Raw genomic sequence first — 16,811 nt, forward strand, 5'->3', positions numbered from 1 at the left:
TCCAACCATGGCCAGGGTGGGAGTACAGGGTTTGACCCTGATCCTAATAGCACCCAGGTGGCCCAAGGCACCATGGCTAGCAGAGATAATCCCTTTTCTGTATGCAAGGCCAAGGCCCCTTATATTACGCATTGACCTCCTTTCCTAAGATCTACCATCCTCACCCAGACAGGGTGGCTCTATGAGCCTGGCCCGTGAGAGGGCAAATTTAAACACTTTGGGGCTTCCCCCTCGTGTTATTAACATTAATGAGAATAGATATTTCTATGGTTAAGGACTATTTAGTGGCTATCGCTGCGTGTCATGCCGCGTTTGGTGCCACTACAGTGGGGTAACACCCCCTTATCCGTAGATTTATGAAGGGTGCTGACCGATCCTTACCAGTACCAGAAGTCCAGTTCTATAATGGGACCTCTGGAGGTGCTGTCTCTACAGACATCGAGCCACTGGGTGATATCTCCCTCAGACTTCTGTCCTTGAAGACAGCTCTGCTTCTGGCCTTGGCTTCTGCCAAAGGTGTCAGGGATTTGCATACACTTTCGGTTCATTCCTCGTGCACCAAATTCTCGCTCAATGGAGATAAGGTTCTTCTTAGGCCCAACCCAGCCTTCCTGCTTAAATGCTTCCCAGTTACCATTTTTTACTGGTGGTGTGACTGAGCTCTCTGCTTCTCACCCTCCTCCTTTTCCTCTGCAGAGGACCATGCGCTGCGCATGCCTTGCGGGGTTACATCGCCAGGACTAGCCCTTTAAAAAGATCGACCAGCTCTTCATTTCTTGGGCCCCCCTGAACACAGGGAATGCCATTTCTTAGCAATGCCTCTCTCATTGGCTTGTGGAAGCTATCATCTTGGCATATGAATCTTAGGGAGTGCAGCCTCCAAGGGGCCTTAGAACTCACTCCACTAGAGGCTTGGCTGCTTCTTGGGATTTGTTTAGAGGGGTTTCCTTGCAGTACATTTGTGCCGTTGTAAGCCTCTCTACATACCTTTGTCAGATACTACCGGCTTGATGTTACCCAGACCCCGGTAGCGCATGCATTCTTAGTAGTGGGCTCTTTGTAGCCTTGTGCTACTAGGCCCACACTCCTTTTAATCCTGACTGCCCAAACCAGTTATGCATGTTATCAAGCATGCTAGTTTGTACCCTTTCCCAACACCAAAATTTATAAAATTTTCATATATACATTGTTGTGTATTTCTACAGACTGCCCACATGTTGGGTGTCATCAGGGTCCTAGCATGCATGTAACCACATGTCATGCTTTTCATGGCTGGGTTTCCACCCTCACTTTGTGTGAGGTCTACTACTTTGTGACGTGCCAAGCACTGCCTTGGGGGCCATCTTCTGGCTTACAGGGCCTCGCTGTAAGTGTATTGGGCAACCGGAGAGTTGTCCATATTGCAATAGGTGGATCTCGAACACAAGATGATGAAAGAGAACAATAGGTTACTTTTCGTAACCCCTGTCCTCTGAAACATCGAGTGGAGAGACCCACCAAGTTTGCCCTGCTTGCTGCATGAGAAGCGTATGTTTACTGTGAAAAGGTAGCGTGTGTAGGTGCCATATGCACTCGGGTAAGGGGCGTTCCCTTATCTGCTATTGGGCACTCGCTCCTGTCTCTCAAGCCAGACTTGGTACAATTGGGTGCTTCTGCAGAGGTCAGGTACGGATGCCCTTCCCTTAGGTGTATCTCTCCACTAGATGTTTCAGAGAACCGGGGTTACGAACAGTGTTTCAGATGCGCCTGCCTAATAGTCGGCCTAATATACAGCACAATTGGCCAATGCTGAATAATTAAAAAAATGCCAGAAATTGCCATGATTAATCAGGCCAGCTGATCAATCGGTCAACCTCTGATATGAAGTACTTCATTTACAGTACTGTGCAAGTTTATAAATGCTTTTAAAAATGTAAGTTTTAATAGTTTTTACAACTAAATGAACATAAAATAAATCTAAATCAAATAAATATTTGCTTTGACCACCCTTGCCAGCAAAACAGCTTTAATTCTTCTAGATACTGTACACCTGCACACAGAATTAGAAGAACTGGCGGAAACCAGTGGGAGCCAGGTATTAACTTTCGGGAGTCTGCCGGGAAGTCTGGACAGAAGTGGTCTTTAAGAAGGAAAAGGCCAAAAAGCCATACATTTGACATGAAAACAAGACTAACTCAACTATGAAATGGGGTTCAGAAAAATGGCATAAAGCAGAACAAGGCATAAAGAAGAACAAGGTTCTGGAATTAATAGTTTTGGCCCCCAGAGAGTGCTGATCTTAACATCATCCGGTCTGTCTGGAATTACAGTGAGGAAAATAAGTATTTGAACACCCTGCTATTTTGCAAGTTCTCCCACTTAGAAATCATGGAGGGGTCTGAAATTGTCATTGTAGGTGCATGTCCACTGTAAAAGACATAATCTAAAAAAAAAAATCCAGAAATCACAATATATGATTTTTAAACTATTTATTTGTATGATACAGCTGCAAATAAGTATTTGAACACCTGTCTATCAGCTAGAATTCTGACCCTCAAAGACCTGTTAGTCTGCCTTTAAAATGTCCACCTACACTACATTTATTATCCTAAATTAAATGCACCTGTTTGAGGTCATTAGCTGCATAAAGACACCTGCTCACCCCATACAATCAGTAAGAATCCAACTACTAACATGGCGAAGACCAAAGAGCTGTCCAAAGACACTAGAGACAAAATTGTACACCTCCACAAGGCTGGAAAGGGCTACGGGGTAATTGCCAAGCAGCTTGGTGAAAAAAGGTCCACTGTTGGAGCAATCATTAGAAAATGGAAGAAGCTAAACATGACTGTCAATCCCCCTCGGACTGGGGCTCCATGCAAGATCTCACCTCGTGGGGTCTCAATGATCCTAAGGAAGGTGAGAAATCAGCCCAGAACTACACGGGAGGAGCTGGTCAATGACCTGAAAAGAGCTGGGAGCATCGTTTCCAAGGTTACTGTTGGCAATACACTAAGACGTCATGGTTTGAAATCCTGCATGGCACGGAAGGTTCCCCTGCTTAAACCAGCACAGGCCCAGGCACGTCTAAAGTTTGCCAATGACCATTTGGATGATCCAGAGGAGTCATGGAAGAAAGTCATGTGGTCAGATGAGACCAAAATAGAACTTTTGGGTCATAATTCCACTAAACGTGTTTGGAGGAAGAAGAATGATGAGTACCATCCCAAGAACACCATCCCTACTGTGAAGCATGGGGGTGGTAGCATCATGCTTTTGGGGTGTTTTTCTGCACATGGGACAGGGCGACTGCACTGTATTCAGGAGAGGATGACCGGGGCCATGTATTGCGAGATTTTGGGGAACAACCTCCTTCCCTCAGTTAGAGCATTAAAGATGGGTCGAGGCTGGGTCTTCCAACATGACAATGACCCGAAGCACACAGCCAGGATAACCAAGGAGTGGCTCTGTAAGAAGCATATCAAGGTTCTGGCATGGCCTAGCCAGTCTCCAGACCTAAACCCAATAAAGAATCTTTGGAGGGAGCTCAAACTCCGTGTTTCTCAGCGACAGGTCAGAAACCTGACTGATCTAGAGAAGATCTGTGTGGGGGAGTGGGCCAAAATCCCTCCTGCAGTGTGTGCAAACCTGGTGAAAAACTACAGGAAACGTTTGACCTCTGTAATTGCAAACAAAGGCTACTGTACCAAATATTAACCTTGACTTTCTCAGGTGTTCAAATACTTATTTGCAGCTGTATCATACAAATAAATAGTTAAAAAATCATACATTGTGATTTCTGGATTTTTTTTTTTAGATTATGTCTCTCACAGTGGACATGCACCTATGATGACAATTTCAGACCCCTCCATGATTTCTAAGTGGGAGAACTTGCAAAATAGCAGGGTGTTCAAATACTTATTTTCCTCACTGTATATGAAGAGACAGAAGAATTCCACAAAAGAGATTGGTTTGTTGCAGGCAAAGTGTAGTCACACCAAAGACTAATTTGGATTGGAATGATGGCTAATTTACTTTCTATTTGTAGTTGATTAAGGTAAACTTTTAACTCTTGTATTTTTGAAAGCAGTCTTAGTTTACAGCAATTTGTTTACAAGTGCCTAAAACTGTATATTCTATATAGGATTTACTAGAAGTGTGACTAGTGTGAAGAATACCATCAAGAACATTTTGTGAAAACCAGTTGCTGTACATTTGGCATTATGTAAGGACAAACAAATAATCTAAAAGGAATAATCTTTGCCCTGATAGCAGCTGAGCTCAACGCTGTCGCTGTAAGACTAAATGGTAATGCCAGCTGTTGCTGTATGCACAAAGAGAGGCCATACAGCGTTAAAGGTCAAACTGCGTATTTAATGAACATCACAGCCCATGATATCTGACACTAACCTTTTCACAACGGAGCTATCAATTACACATGTAACGCTTTGTGTTCAGTGTGCAATCTCCTCTGGCTTTCACATGCTTATTTTTGATATCATCTCCCCTAGGGGGACAGCGAGATTCCTGTCACAGCTTGGAAAACGCACGGCACACCGCTGTGAAGCATGATGGCTATGCTATAGCTCTCATTTAACAAGCTTCTGTCGACTCTTACTCATTGTAAGCTTTCTACTGTTTTGATGACAGGAGACAGCATATTCACTGCAGGCGAGAAACTGTACGAAAGCCTGTCAGATCTGCTTGACATAGCAGCATGATAAAAAAAAAGAAACGTGCTGCTGAACAGCTGCTGGAGTTGCCATGTAGAAAATGTCGGGATAAAAGAACACCTTTGGAATAATAAAAGGATTATTCATATGCTTTTACAACCTAGGTGATGTACTGAATTGTATCTACAGCAATCATTTATATATTATTTATTACCTGCAAAATGCCATAAACATCCTTATTGTACATTATAAGTAGCTGGGAACAAAAATTTGCGTCATTATAGCAAATCTCTGTACTGTACAGAATGAATAATAATGTTAAAATGCAAGGGTATAATGATACAGCATATCAAATTCCATCATTCGACAGTCTCCATACTTTTGCATGTTAAATAATACATACACTGTATGGACAAAAGTATTGGGACACCTAACATTGCCAGCCACATGTGATTCTTCCCCAAACTGTTATTACAAAGTTGGAGGTGCACAATTGTATCGGATGTCTTTGGAGGCGGTTGCATTACCTTTTTTTCTATTAATTGAACTAGGAGATCCAAACCTGTTCCAGCATGACAATTTCCACTGTGCACAAAGCCAGCTCCATGAAGATACAATTCACATGGGTTGAAGTGGGATCTGGAGTGGAAGATCTCGAGATCCGACCTCAACCCTACTGAACACCGTGGAGATGAACTGGAGCACTGACTGAGACCTACATCACTTTACTAAAAACATCTGGTGAAACATCTTTCCAAAAGAATGGTTGCTTATTATAGCAGCAAATGGGGACTAAATGTTGTATGGGATGCTCTGAAAGCACATACAAATCTTATGGTCAGGTGTCCACAAACTTTTGCCCATGTAATGTGGTTAGAAACGTCTTGTTTATTTGCTAAATATATGTTACACCTCCCTAGTTATTACTATCAACTTTATTATTCATCCAACATCAAAAAACAGCCACCATCAGCAAAGAAACCTGGTGAATTTGAGTTTGTGCCCTGAAAAGAGCTCAGAAGGGATAAACGATAGTTTAGTTTGATTCACTGTTAAAACATTATTTCCATGATTTCAATAATAATGTTAAAAGCTTAATTGAGTCCCACTCATGATACAGTAGCACAGTAAAAGATTTTGGTGCATAAATAAATAAATATGGGCTGCTTAAATAATTTCTCAGTCTATGGTTTAATGTGTGTGTGTGTGTGTGTGTGTGTGTGTGTGTGTGTGTGTGTGTGTGTGTGTGTGTGTGTGTGTTTGCGTGCATACACTTCCACTCACAGCTTGATAATGTGTGGATGCCGGAACAGCTTGAGGTTCTGGATTTCTCGTTTGATTTTGCCGACCACATCTAGACTGCGGATCTTCTGCCTGTTCAGGATCTTAACAGCAACCTTATGGCCTGTTAGCTGGTGCTCTCCAACTGTGTGGAAAACAAATAAAATCTCAGCTGCAGCACCACCACCAAAGGTTTCCTCAAAAACAGCTGGGAAAAGATTGGTTGAAAGAAATCAGACAGATCTGTGACCTCCTGCTTCATACTTCTAACAGAACAATGGGAATCAAGGTTTTTATTGTTTCGGTTTTAAGCTTTAAATCCTTAGAAAACACAATGTGATATGGCCTTGCAGGTGAACAAGTGAATGCAAGGGGTGAAGGTATCACTTTCTTTGGCAAGAAGTATGACTAGAATTTAGAAAATTAAGAAATCTTTTTTATTATTATTATTATTATTATTATTATTATTATTATTATTATTATTATTAAATCCAAATAAAGCAGATAAACAAATTTTGAGCACTAACTGGACACATACGAATGCAGAAAACAATGCTGCATTACTCCTCCTATTATACACTTCATGACCAAAACTTTGTGGACACTTGACCAACAAACCCATGTTTTTCCTTACCACAAATGTAATAATATCTGCTCCATGAAGACAAGGTTTGCTGATGTGAACCTTCACAGATATCAATCACACTGACACTTGGAACACCAACTGAACCTCAAATCTCCTCACCCAAAATCCTAATCTCATTAATGCTCTTGTAACTGAATGATTACAAACCCCTACATCTGTGCTTCAAAATATTGTGATAAACCTTTCCAGGAAAGTGAAGTTTATAAATAAATAAATAAATAAATAAATAAATAAATAAATAAATAAATAAATAAATAAATCTGGAATGAGATGTTCCAAGTGCATATGTCACATGCCCACAAACTTAAATAAATAAATATATATCCTTTTTTTAATTGTTAATTTAATGTGTAATTCTGCTGATTATTTAAATTAATAATTTGACACACATGGCTATACATCCCGTCAACAATATTTGGGAGAGGGGCGTGACTACACATCCCGTTATTTATGTGGTGTGGGCGTGGCTATACGTCCTGCTATTTATGTTGTAGGGCCACACCTCCCGTAATTTATACAGTGGGGGCGTGGCTATACCGCCCGTTGTTGATGTTGTGGGGGGCGTGGCCGCGACCACGTGCTGCCAATTACGGCTGATCATTGTAATCAAAAGGCATTGACATTAATTTAATAACAGCGACAACAAATGTATAGATAAAAAACGAACACAGCCACTGTATTAGGAATCGAGTTGTGAGGCCAGAAGACCACATGGGGGCGGTGGAAAAAAAAAATCAGTTCGGAGTTGATAAGAATTCCGTTAGTGCTGCTTCAAGGTCATGCTTATTATAATAATATCAACATCAACATCTCAGCAGCATACACCTGCACATTTCCCCCTGTGTACCACACTGTCATCGCGCATCAATGCCCCAATACATGACAATACGTCGTAAACACACACACGCGCGCGCACGCACAATTCGCCCATCGATCTTAGTCAACTGAATGAGATGGCAAAACATAGGAAACTCAAGATTACCAGCATAATCCATTAATAAAACTTACGTTATTATAACCCCTGAAAATAAATAATATATTACAGCCTAACACTTAATATGGCAGTAACATGAATCGGCATATTTACTACTGCACGATGGAAAGCAGTGTTTATATTGTTTGTTTGTTTAGATAATGTATCCCCGGACAGTTGCGGATAGATTCCCGGCCGCGAACGCAAACGCTCGGTGCGGAAAAGCGCGTCGGGTGCGCGAGACCCCCTGCTGCGCGCTTTGCGTAAAAACGGAGCGACCCGCCGGCAAAAGCGGACCACCGACGGTCACCGCAAAACCAAGCGTCATTTCCACTTGGGCGTCCGCGAAACCACAGGGACCGAACCGCCAGACTTAACTCTTCACTTTGCCGAACGTGCCGACTCCGAGCGTGTCCCCGAGGATGTAGTGTCCTATCTTGACCCTGCCTTCGTGCTTCTGCTTCTCGGCCATTTTACAATCCGTGCTCCGTCCGACTCAGCGCAGGCACGGTGCAGGCAAGGGGCGGGGCTGGAGTGCGTGAAAGGGGCGGGGCTTGAGCGAGATCGGGCGACTGGCTGTGATGGCTGAGACTGATCTGTGATCAGCTTGTTTACGGGTTCAGCACGTTACACTAAACAGTACTGAGTGAAGCCGCTGTTCTGTGCTCAGCGCATGGTGCAGGCTTGTGGAAAATAGGGGTGGGGCACTGAAGGCAAGAATATATTGCCACTTTTTGAAGCAACACGTGTTTGGACTTTAATAGTTCACTGATCCAGTCTGTCAGTCTGTCAGTGCACTAATAATAATGCCGTATAAGGGAAAATTACTCGGAATTTCGCAGAATATACTATATCTCGTTGTTGCTAAAGCTGTTCATTGGAAAGTGGTTCCGAGTTTTGATTTTATTCTTATGATCCTACAGATACATAACACAAACTGTATATATCTGTTTTAAACACAAACTGTTACATCAGTAGAATACACGTTTTCGTTTATTTTTTAAATGTTTAGTTTTTAATTTATTATTATTATTATTGTTGTTATTATTATGGTAGAAGTAATAGTAGTAGTAGTAGTAGTAGTAGTAGTAGTAGTAGTAGTAGTAGTAATTGTACGCTACCACTAGATGGCAGTAGCTGATCATGCTGAAATTAACTGCGTTAAAAGAAAGACTTGTCCAAGCAAGTACAGTATAAATATTGCAGACCATTAAAGCAGATATTTCCTAATCTTCCCCATACTGAGGATCAATCTTATTATTAATAATAATAATAATAATAATAATAATAATAATAATAATAATAATAATAATAATCGTCATCATCATCATCATCATCATCATCATCTTATAATTAGAATCTATCTGTTTAATGCACACATAACACATGGTCAGACAGCTAATTACACTCTCACTTCACAGGATCCTGATGCAGTTTTCCTCCTGTTCGCACGGGTTTCTTCCAGGTTCATTTTTTTATTCCATTGTTTAAATGCACGCCTCTTTTTTTTTTTTATAATCGTGAATGAGTATGAGTAAGAGTAAGACTGTAGAAAGAACATTACTCACAACTACTCTTACATTCCGGCACTCATGGTGGTTCTCACTCTCCAGTGTTCTGTATTGTTTGAAGATTTATAATCACACTCTTGATGTCACCCAAATGAGGATGGGTTCCTCTTTCAGAATCTGGTTCCTCTCAAGGTTTCCTCCTCATAACATCTAAGGGACTTTTTCCTTGCCACACTCACCCAGGCTGCTCATCAGGGATAAATACACATCATTCACTTTAATTATTAAATTCTGCAAAGCTGCTTTGAGACAATGACCATTGTGAAACGCGCTATAGAAATCAACTTGTACTTCATAAAGTGGCTCCTGGAGAATGAATGGATGAATGAATGAATGAATGAATGAAATGTCAGTGTGTGTATAACAGAAATATTTACATACACATACATGACCTTTAACATTTCCACGCTCTCTGTTTGTAGGTAAAAGTGCAAATGTGAGTATCAAGACTCATCATTCATTCATAACGAGACATTGTTACCAGCTTTCCCATCAGCTAATTCTTCCAAGTTTCACAACAGCTTATGAATGAAACGTGCTGCTGCAATTTCAGCGGAGCTTCTCTGCCGTGCGTAATTGTCGGCGCGGGCGCACAGGCCGGGAGAAGGAAAAAGGGGCCGACCCTGATCCAGGCGCTTAGCACGGGAGAGGAAAAGGGGACAAGCAGGAGGAGGAGGAGGAGAAGGAGGAGGAGGCAAGGATTCTTAAAAGTGAAGCTGGACTTTCAGCACTTTTAAAGCCGCGCGCTCTCTGCGTCTCCAAACACCTTTCAATCCAGGTCAATCAAGGTTATTTCTCCCCTTCTCTTTAAACCACTCCAAGAACACTGTTTAAAAGGTACTCTGAAACAGATGTGTTTCAAAAAACAAAAACAAAAAACTTGAGAGGGACATTTTGGACTTTTTTTGTGAACTTTTTTAAGGACTTCTTCCTAAAAAAAAACCAAATCGGGATTCCCTACAGGCTTGCTGACACGTCTTTTCTCGGACTCGCATTCACAGTGTATGGACTGATCATTTCTTTTAGAGAACATCACCAAGTCTGTTGAATGCAATCGTACGTGTACGAAAAAGCGATGGCACCCGAAACAAGAAACGGCGGCAAATCGACGTTCAACAGCAACGGCACCGGCACCAGCAAGAGGAAACTGCTGATCGTCCTGGATATCATCTGCCTTCTTTTAGGTGAGTGTTGAAGCCGTGCGTAAAAGGACAACTTTTGAGCCACGAATTGGATGCAGACGCGCGCGCGCGCAAACGAGAGAGAGATTAAAGTTTATGGTCATAGTCAAATCATTCACTAGAAACGACTCTAAACAAATCCACAACTTCTGCCTTTTGATATTAAAAACAGACGTGCCAATCTCTCGCACCTCTTTCACACTTTTCCATTCCTGACACTTGTGAAGGGTGTTGTTGTGCATTGTTATCTCGTTAAGCAGATGTAAGTGCCGTTATAAACAGCCTTATCGCAGAGGAATAGAACTGGACACACAATGCACCCCTACTTCAATGTTTACTCATGGTTAAAAGACAGCTTAATAACGTGTAAAGGTTGTACGGTCACAATGAAGTTTTCTAGTTTTTGCTTTTGATCCTTCATTTTTTGGCTTGGGGATGGGTTGTTCACTTATACACACACCTTTCACACAACAATCTGCAACAGAGGTTCAGGATGAGTTTGGGAGTTCCGTCAGACTTCCAAGTTTGCTCAAACTTGGAAATTTCAAAAGTTTCGGATGATGCCCTTCTCTTATCCGGTCTGACATAATAAAAACCCACACACACACACACTCGAAACCTTTTCTGTCTCCTTCCTGTGCAGCCTACTTTTGTTGGCATGCACAGACCAACCACTTTTTTTTTTTTTTTTTTTATCAGACACGCACCTGCACTGTCTGCATCATTCTGTTTATATAATGTAAGGTTCATCTACCGGATTAAGAGCATCTTGTTAAGTAGGATTACAAATACTCCAAAAGGAATGGGAAATTGGTTAGCGTGACAGAATTTGAGGTCACGTTTTGACAACCCATTTGCCGGGTTGTTGTTTAAATGCCTGGAAACCATCACAATGCTATAAGCATTTTCTTAATGTCAATGAGCGTGCAGGACTTTGGGATGAACTTTACCCTAATGCTATGCTTTATGTTTAGTCTTTCTTAAAACATCAGAATTTATATGTATTTCTGCATATTTGCATGCTTTAATAAAAGTTGAACCCTAATTTGGAATTGGGAGTTAGGGCTTTACTCTTATTCTTAAGCAAATGTCATGTGTTCTTTGTGCTGCCCCAACATTTTACATCCAAATCCAGCATTATACAAATGCAAGTCAGTATTCAGAGCTGTAGGATTAGCAAACATCTTATACATTCTTCAAATCCCTTTTTTTTTGCTGCCTTGCCTCTTTTTAAACCCCTACACTACGTCATATCAGCTTTCTTTCAGAGCAGGGACAGGCCAAGTGCCTCTCTCTGACCTTTTTGTTTGTGGAATGTGTGGAAAAGAAATGGTATAAATTTGTGATGTAGGGCAGCTGGGGGATACTTAAACCACTGTTAAGCCTTTATCATGCAACTGCTTTTGTGCTCTTAGAAAGTTGAGACAAGTCAGAGAGAAGAAGGACAAGACTTCTTTTGCATTTGTGCATTTGATAAGCTGCCACTTGCTGCAAAAGTAGTGAGACATAACTGAAGTCATAGATATGTATATGAAATACAATGTACTAGCTGCCCTATACCGAACCCCCAGCCCCCCTTCCTTGTCTTTTCCTAGTTGGAAGATAATGAAAACTTTTACAGTGTTTGCTTTACATGCACTTACAAGCCAGACTCTTATATGTGGTTTTGGTTAATGCATAAGCCATTAAACAACATATGGAACAAATCTCCAGTTTTTTAAGGCACTTCCTTCTCCAATTAAGAGATGGCATGGCATCGACTTTGTGCATCAAAGTGTGATACAAACGAACATGCTCTTTGTGATGGTAAAGACAGGGCGGTTGCACTCCTTTTTTGTTGTGGGGGTGAAGGGTGTTGTGAAAAAGAGGAGACTCATTAAGATGGGGACTCGAGAAGGGAGGGGGTGTGTAGTTGTGGGCCACTTGAAGAATGTCTGATTGAATAGGCTTTGTTCGGTGCGATGCTGGATGCTTGGGCTTCCATCTGTTTAATGCTGCCGGGCCTGAATCTTTGTGCTAATCTCAGTCCCGAAAAAAAATTAATATACCTTGGTTATAGTTGTAAAGAGTCAAAGCAACTCTGTCCCATGGCCAGCATTTGATTGGAACTTACTGCCGAGTGAAGGTGAATCTGTAAATGCGAACAGTCAGACAGATCAGTGACTCACCTCCTGCTGAGCTCCTCCTGAGAGTGAAGCTCAGCCTGGCCCAATTAGCATACAGTAGTGCACTAAAGCACAGGAGGTTCATCCTTGGTGAACACTCACATATTCCCCCCCAAAAAAAACTCCCAAGGGGGTCATAGTGGGGGGTGACACACATTCTGGTACATACCATAGCCACCAAACAGGCTCTACTCAACCCTTTCCTTCTCTCAGTCTTTATTTGCATTGCTTTGGTGAGGTTGGTTAATCCCCTTCTCCTCAAGTAAGACCAGTGTAATTGGAACAGCCTATAATGCTCATGGCTGTGCAATTGTGCAACATTAGATTGCTTATTAACCTTCGATCCCCACTGTACCTTCTTTTGGGATATTTGTTATGGAGAGACTCGCTTGTTGGCGGCCTTTCGCAGGAAACCGCCTTCTAAAAGTGGCTCTCACCTAAGCGCCACTGTGCTTCAATGACTTTCCTCAAGCACACAATGGAGCCGGGATGCCATTCAAGGCAGGATGGAGCCCATGCACGCTCTGTGCATTTTAAGATGGTTCACCAGAATACAAACACCGCACGAGCCAAAATTTTACTCCAGTAAACTGCAGGGAAATATAGGAATGCTAACAATAACTGTTGGCATGGGGATGGAAAGGGTGTCTGTCAGAAATCAGCAGGATTGAGTGAGATGTGCTCTTAGCAAAAAACCCTCCACAACCAACTGATTTCTTATAAAATTTTTTCATTCACCTGGACTAGTGCATGAGCAAAGTAAAGGTTTGGCTTTCTTGATTTTGGCCATTTATATTCCCTCTGTTAAGTGTGGCATTCCAGAAAAGGGGTGGTGGGCAGAGTTATAAAGTGTTGGAGAAACCCATGGGAGATTTACCCACTTAGTATTTCATGAAATTGCACACATAGCCACATCTATGGATATTTTCCAAGATTTCTCAAATTCATGGTCCTGGGACAACACAGCCTCTGATCTTACTCTAATTCCATCTGCACAACCAACTTCAGGAAAGGGTGGGAAGAGGAAAAGGTCGCCTTGCTCTCTCACTTGCTCTGTTCTTTCTCTCTCTCTTTCTCTCCATCTAGTACTTTCACTCTTTGCCCTAGATGTGGCCAGCTGTGCTGTGAAATGTAATCCCTCTCTTTTTCCAGACCATTTCCTCAAGCACCAAACCTCTCACTCCCATTGACTGGGTCATAATTGCAACTCAAAGCTAACATGGTATTCAAGAAAAACCTGCCTAGCCCAAGACTGATGAAGTCCTCCTGCTCTAACGTAAACCATGGCAGGAATGTTTTGTCACAGAGATTGTACTAATGTGCATTTTTTTTATTTCAAAATGTTCCAAGTGCGTTTGACATGCAATCCATTTTCCTTTTTGACAAAAACCTGTAGATGTCCTCTGATGAGAAGTTTCACCAGCAGTAAGGGGAGCTGTATTCCAATCTGTATAGTTACACGTCTGTTATTCTCTCAGACATGGTGCCAGGATGTTTGGTGTGTTTACAGGCTAAGCTGCACTGTTTGCAAATGTACACAGAAACTTCATGAGTTAGGCGCCGGCTGGATGAGCAGTGTTAAGGACTAAGTGATTCTCATGTGTACACGTCAGAAGCTACTATCCACTGGGGCAGGGCAAAAAAAAAAAAAAGCTGTGATTGTGGTCAGCTGAGTGGGTCGGGATGTGTGAGAGCCATAATTTAAGAATGAGAAAGAACAGCGCTGTTTTGGAAAACACAAGAAAAGCAGCAGACGACTTTCCTTTGAGGGGGAAAAAAGCTCGAACACTGTAAATGCAAAGGCCGGGATATTGATATTGAATGGCAGCATTTCGGTCCTTACTTATTTCCCATTTATCTGTACTGGTTGAATGAAAAGTCAGTTATAGTCAGGTCTGAACATGTATTAACTGGTAAGCCTGTACTGCTATCATGTTCTCATCCAATGCATTTAAATGACAATTAAAGTCGTAGTCTTTTTGTTCTAACTTGTCTTTACTGCATCATATTTCCTTAAGAGTCTGTATAGCAGGTCGGAATTTACATCAGTATTTCTAGAGCTATTAAATAAAGGTTAAATAAAAGCTTAACTAAAAACTAGTTCACACAATGAGACGAATGCTAATACCAAGTTTAAGTGTGTATTTATGAAAAGGTGAATGTCAATAGATTCAGATTACTTAGAGTCAGAGATGGTAATGTGATAGAGAACACTGTATGTGTTTGTGTCTATGTTGGCATCAGTACACTCATTTAATCTCCCTTACACACATACTCCATAAACCACAGCATTTAAATGACACCCACAACCCACTAATGGGTCTGTCAAATTGTAGGGCTTACACTATGTTTGTGACTGCAGCAGTATTCTGGCTATATGTTTATGTTGGCTAGTCACCAGGTTGCTGATCAGGTAATTTCATTATACAACCAGTGTTTATTAGACAAAACCTAGTGCCTGACATAGCAATTAGATGCACATGGTTGTCTTACAGCTATCTGTGTATGTAAGAGAGAGTGAGAGAGAGAGAGAGAGAGAGAGAGAGAGAGAGAGAGACAGTGAGAGACAGTGAGAGAGCCAGGGGTGACGTTATCACATCCTATAACAGACATCAGGAAAGCAAAGCAGTGATAACATGCCTCTGGCTTTTGTTAAATACCTCCAAGTGTCTGTTTTCTACTGAGCCTGCGTTATCAGGTAAAAGTTAGCTAACATCATATGCACTTCTCTGGTTTTACTGCCTCCGAACTGTATTCAAGAACACCAGGAAATCCACCTAATCAGTTGTTGTGTTTAGGATACACTATAACGACCCCCTCCTGGCTTTGTTTGCCATGGATGCGCAAATCACTTTGCTCGCTAGGGCGAGATTTATTGCATTTAATTTTCTCTCATAAGTCGACTATATTCCATTGTTTCAGCAAATTAGGCATTGTGCGCTTGTTTCTGTGATTGTGGGATATTTGGTTAAAGTATTTGTTGGACATAGTCACCTTTGTAAAGGCTCTGATTAACTCACTGAGCCCTGGACAGAACAATTCCTTTCTCTCTGTTTCATGAGATTAGTTATAATTCCGGGGTTGTTTTCAGGAATGTGGAATCTGGTGTTTGTGTGTGTGTGTTTAGAAGTGCATATTCTGAAATGAGATTTCAGGAATCCTGTGTGGGCATCTGTTAAACAAACCGCATCTATGTTCCAAAGGCCAAGGACAACCTCATTCGCCCCCTTGCGCTCTACTCCCTTTCACCCGGTTAAAGTCTGGGTGTTCTGCATTCCTGTGTTTGTGTCGAGATGTCCCATGTGTAAAGTTCCATCACCTCTGGGTCAGTCACAGTGCCTTAAACTCTTATTATGCCTTCCAAGAAATAGGCAAGAATATAATGATGGATAATTAACAGGCTGTTATGCTTTCACTGGACTCTGTGAAGTCTGTTTAGTGCATTGAATCTAGACTTTTATTTAATTAAAAAGCAGCACCAACTGGGGAAAACAGGAATGCTACAAGCAAATGGCAACGCCACAAACACCACATTTATTAATGATGTATTCAGCGGTAATGAATTTTTTATTACATACAAAATACATATACAGTTTGTCCATTCAAGTTTATAGGTTTTATTGGTTATTTCAGTCACATATGCATTAGTGCATCAAAGCTGTGATTTTCCAAACTTATTCAAAAAGAGGAAGTCGAAACAATATACATTTTTATATACAATAGACATCGCTTTACTTCAGATTATACTCTAGTGTAGATGATATATGTTGGTTTATTTCTTTTAAAATCATCCTGCTGATTAAATTAACACCATGATTGGACATTTGATAATATGGACTTATTTGTTTCCAGCTGCTTATTCGTATGAGAATGCAAAGTGGATTGTGCAGTGCAAGCAACTCAGCTTGGATAAGAGTCAGGGATGTGCTATACAATCAACAAATAGAGTTGTATCAAATTTTTATTTTTCATTGTGAATAAGCAATAAAATCAACAATCCATAATAAAGATTAGATTTGATTTGGTGTCTTACCTGCATGCCAGGATACTCAAGTATAGTTTTATATTTAATAGGTCTTTGTTTCTTTTTTACATAGAGTGAATTACAAAAAATGTATTATCTGGAATTCTGGACACTTAGATTCACACATATGGATTAAACTGAAACAATCACTTCCAGACCCACGCACATGCTAACCCACTCTGATCCAGACATGCAAACACATCTGTTTTCATGCCACAGATCTAAACTTGGTCTAAATGTAGCTTTAGTTGTCTGCAAAACATGAGTGTAGAATTTCTATGTATAGGCACGGTTACAATTTTCTGACCACATGCAGAC

General features: G+C 41.2%; 3 protein-coding genes across 4 annotated transcripts in view; 1 reads left to right on the top strand and 2 right to left on the bottom strand.

Annotated features, from left to right (window-relative positions):
• The window catches only part of prkaa2 (protein kinase, AMP-activated, alpha 2 catalytic subunit), a 23,414-nt gene extending 15,200 nt beyond the window's left edge, over window positions 1-8,214 (bottom strand). Inside the window, exons 1-2 of the mRNA XM_083563341.1 lie at window positions 7,931-8,214; window positions 5,937-6,078 (exon numbers count right to left, since the gene is read on the bottom strand). Coding sequence (XP_083419467.1) covers window positions 5,937-6,078; window positions 7,931-8,024 — 236 coding nt within the window. The 5' untranslated portion in view covers window positions 8,025-8,214. The remainder of the gene's footprint in view (window positions 1-5,936; window positions 6,079-7,930) is intronic.
• LOC310738371 (ciliary microtubule-associated protein 2-like) overlaps window positions 4,135-16,811 on the bottom strand; it is a 365,395-nt gene continuing 352,718 nt past the window's right edge. The window contains exon 9 of the mRNA XM_083563352.1: window positions 4,135-5,214. The gene's annotated coding sequence lies outside the window, so the exon portion shown is untranslated. The remainder of the gene's footprint in view (window positions 5,215-16,811) is intronic.
• Window positions 9,681-16,811, top strand: part of plpp3 (phospholipid phosphatase 3) — a 34,146-nt gene continuing 27,015 nt past the window's right edge. Inside the window, exon 1 of one of the 2 annotated variants that reach the window (XM_083563355.1) lies at window positions 9,681-10,307. In XM_083563355.1, the coding sequence (XP_083419481.1) occupies window positions 10,172-10,307 (136 nt within the window). In that variant the 5' untranslated portion in view covers window positions 9,681-10,171. The remainder of the gene's footprint in view (window positions 10,308-16,811) is intronic. The other variant, XM_083563356.1, reaches the window with a different exon arrangement.

This window comes from Silurus aristotelis (genome assembly GCF_946808225.1).
Source record: "Silurus aristotelis genome assembly, chromosome: 15".
Taxonomy (NCBI): domain Eukaryota; kingdom Metazoa; phylum Chordata; class Actinopteri; order Siluriformes; family Siluridae; genus Silurus; species Silurus aristotelis.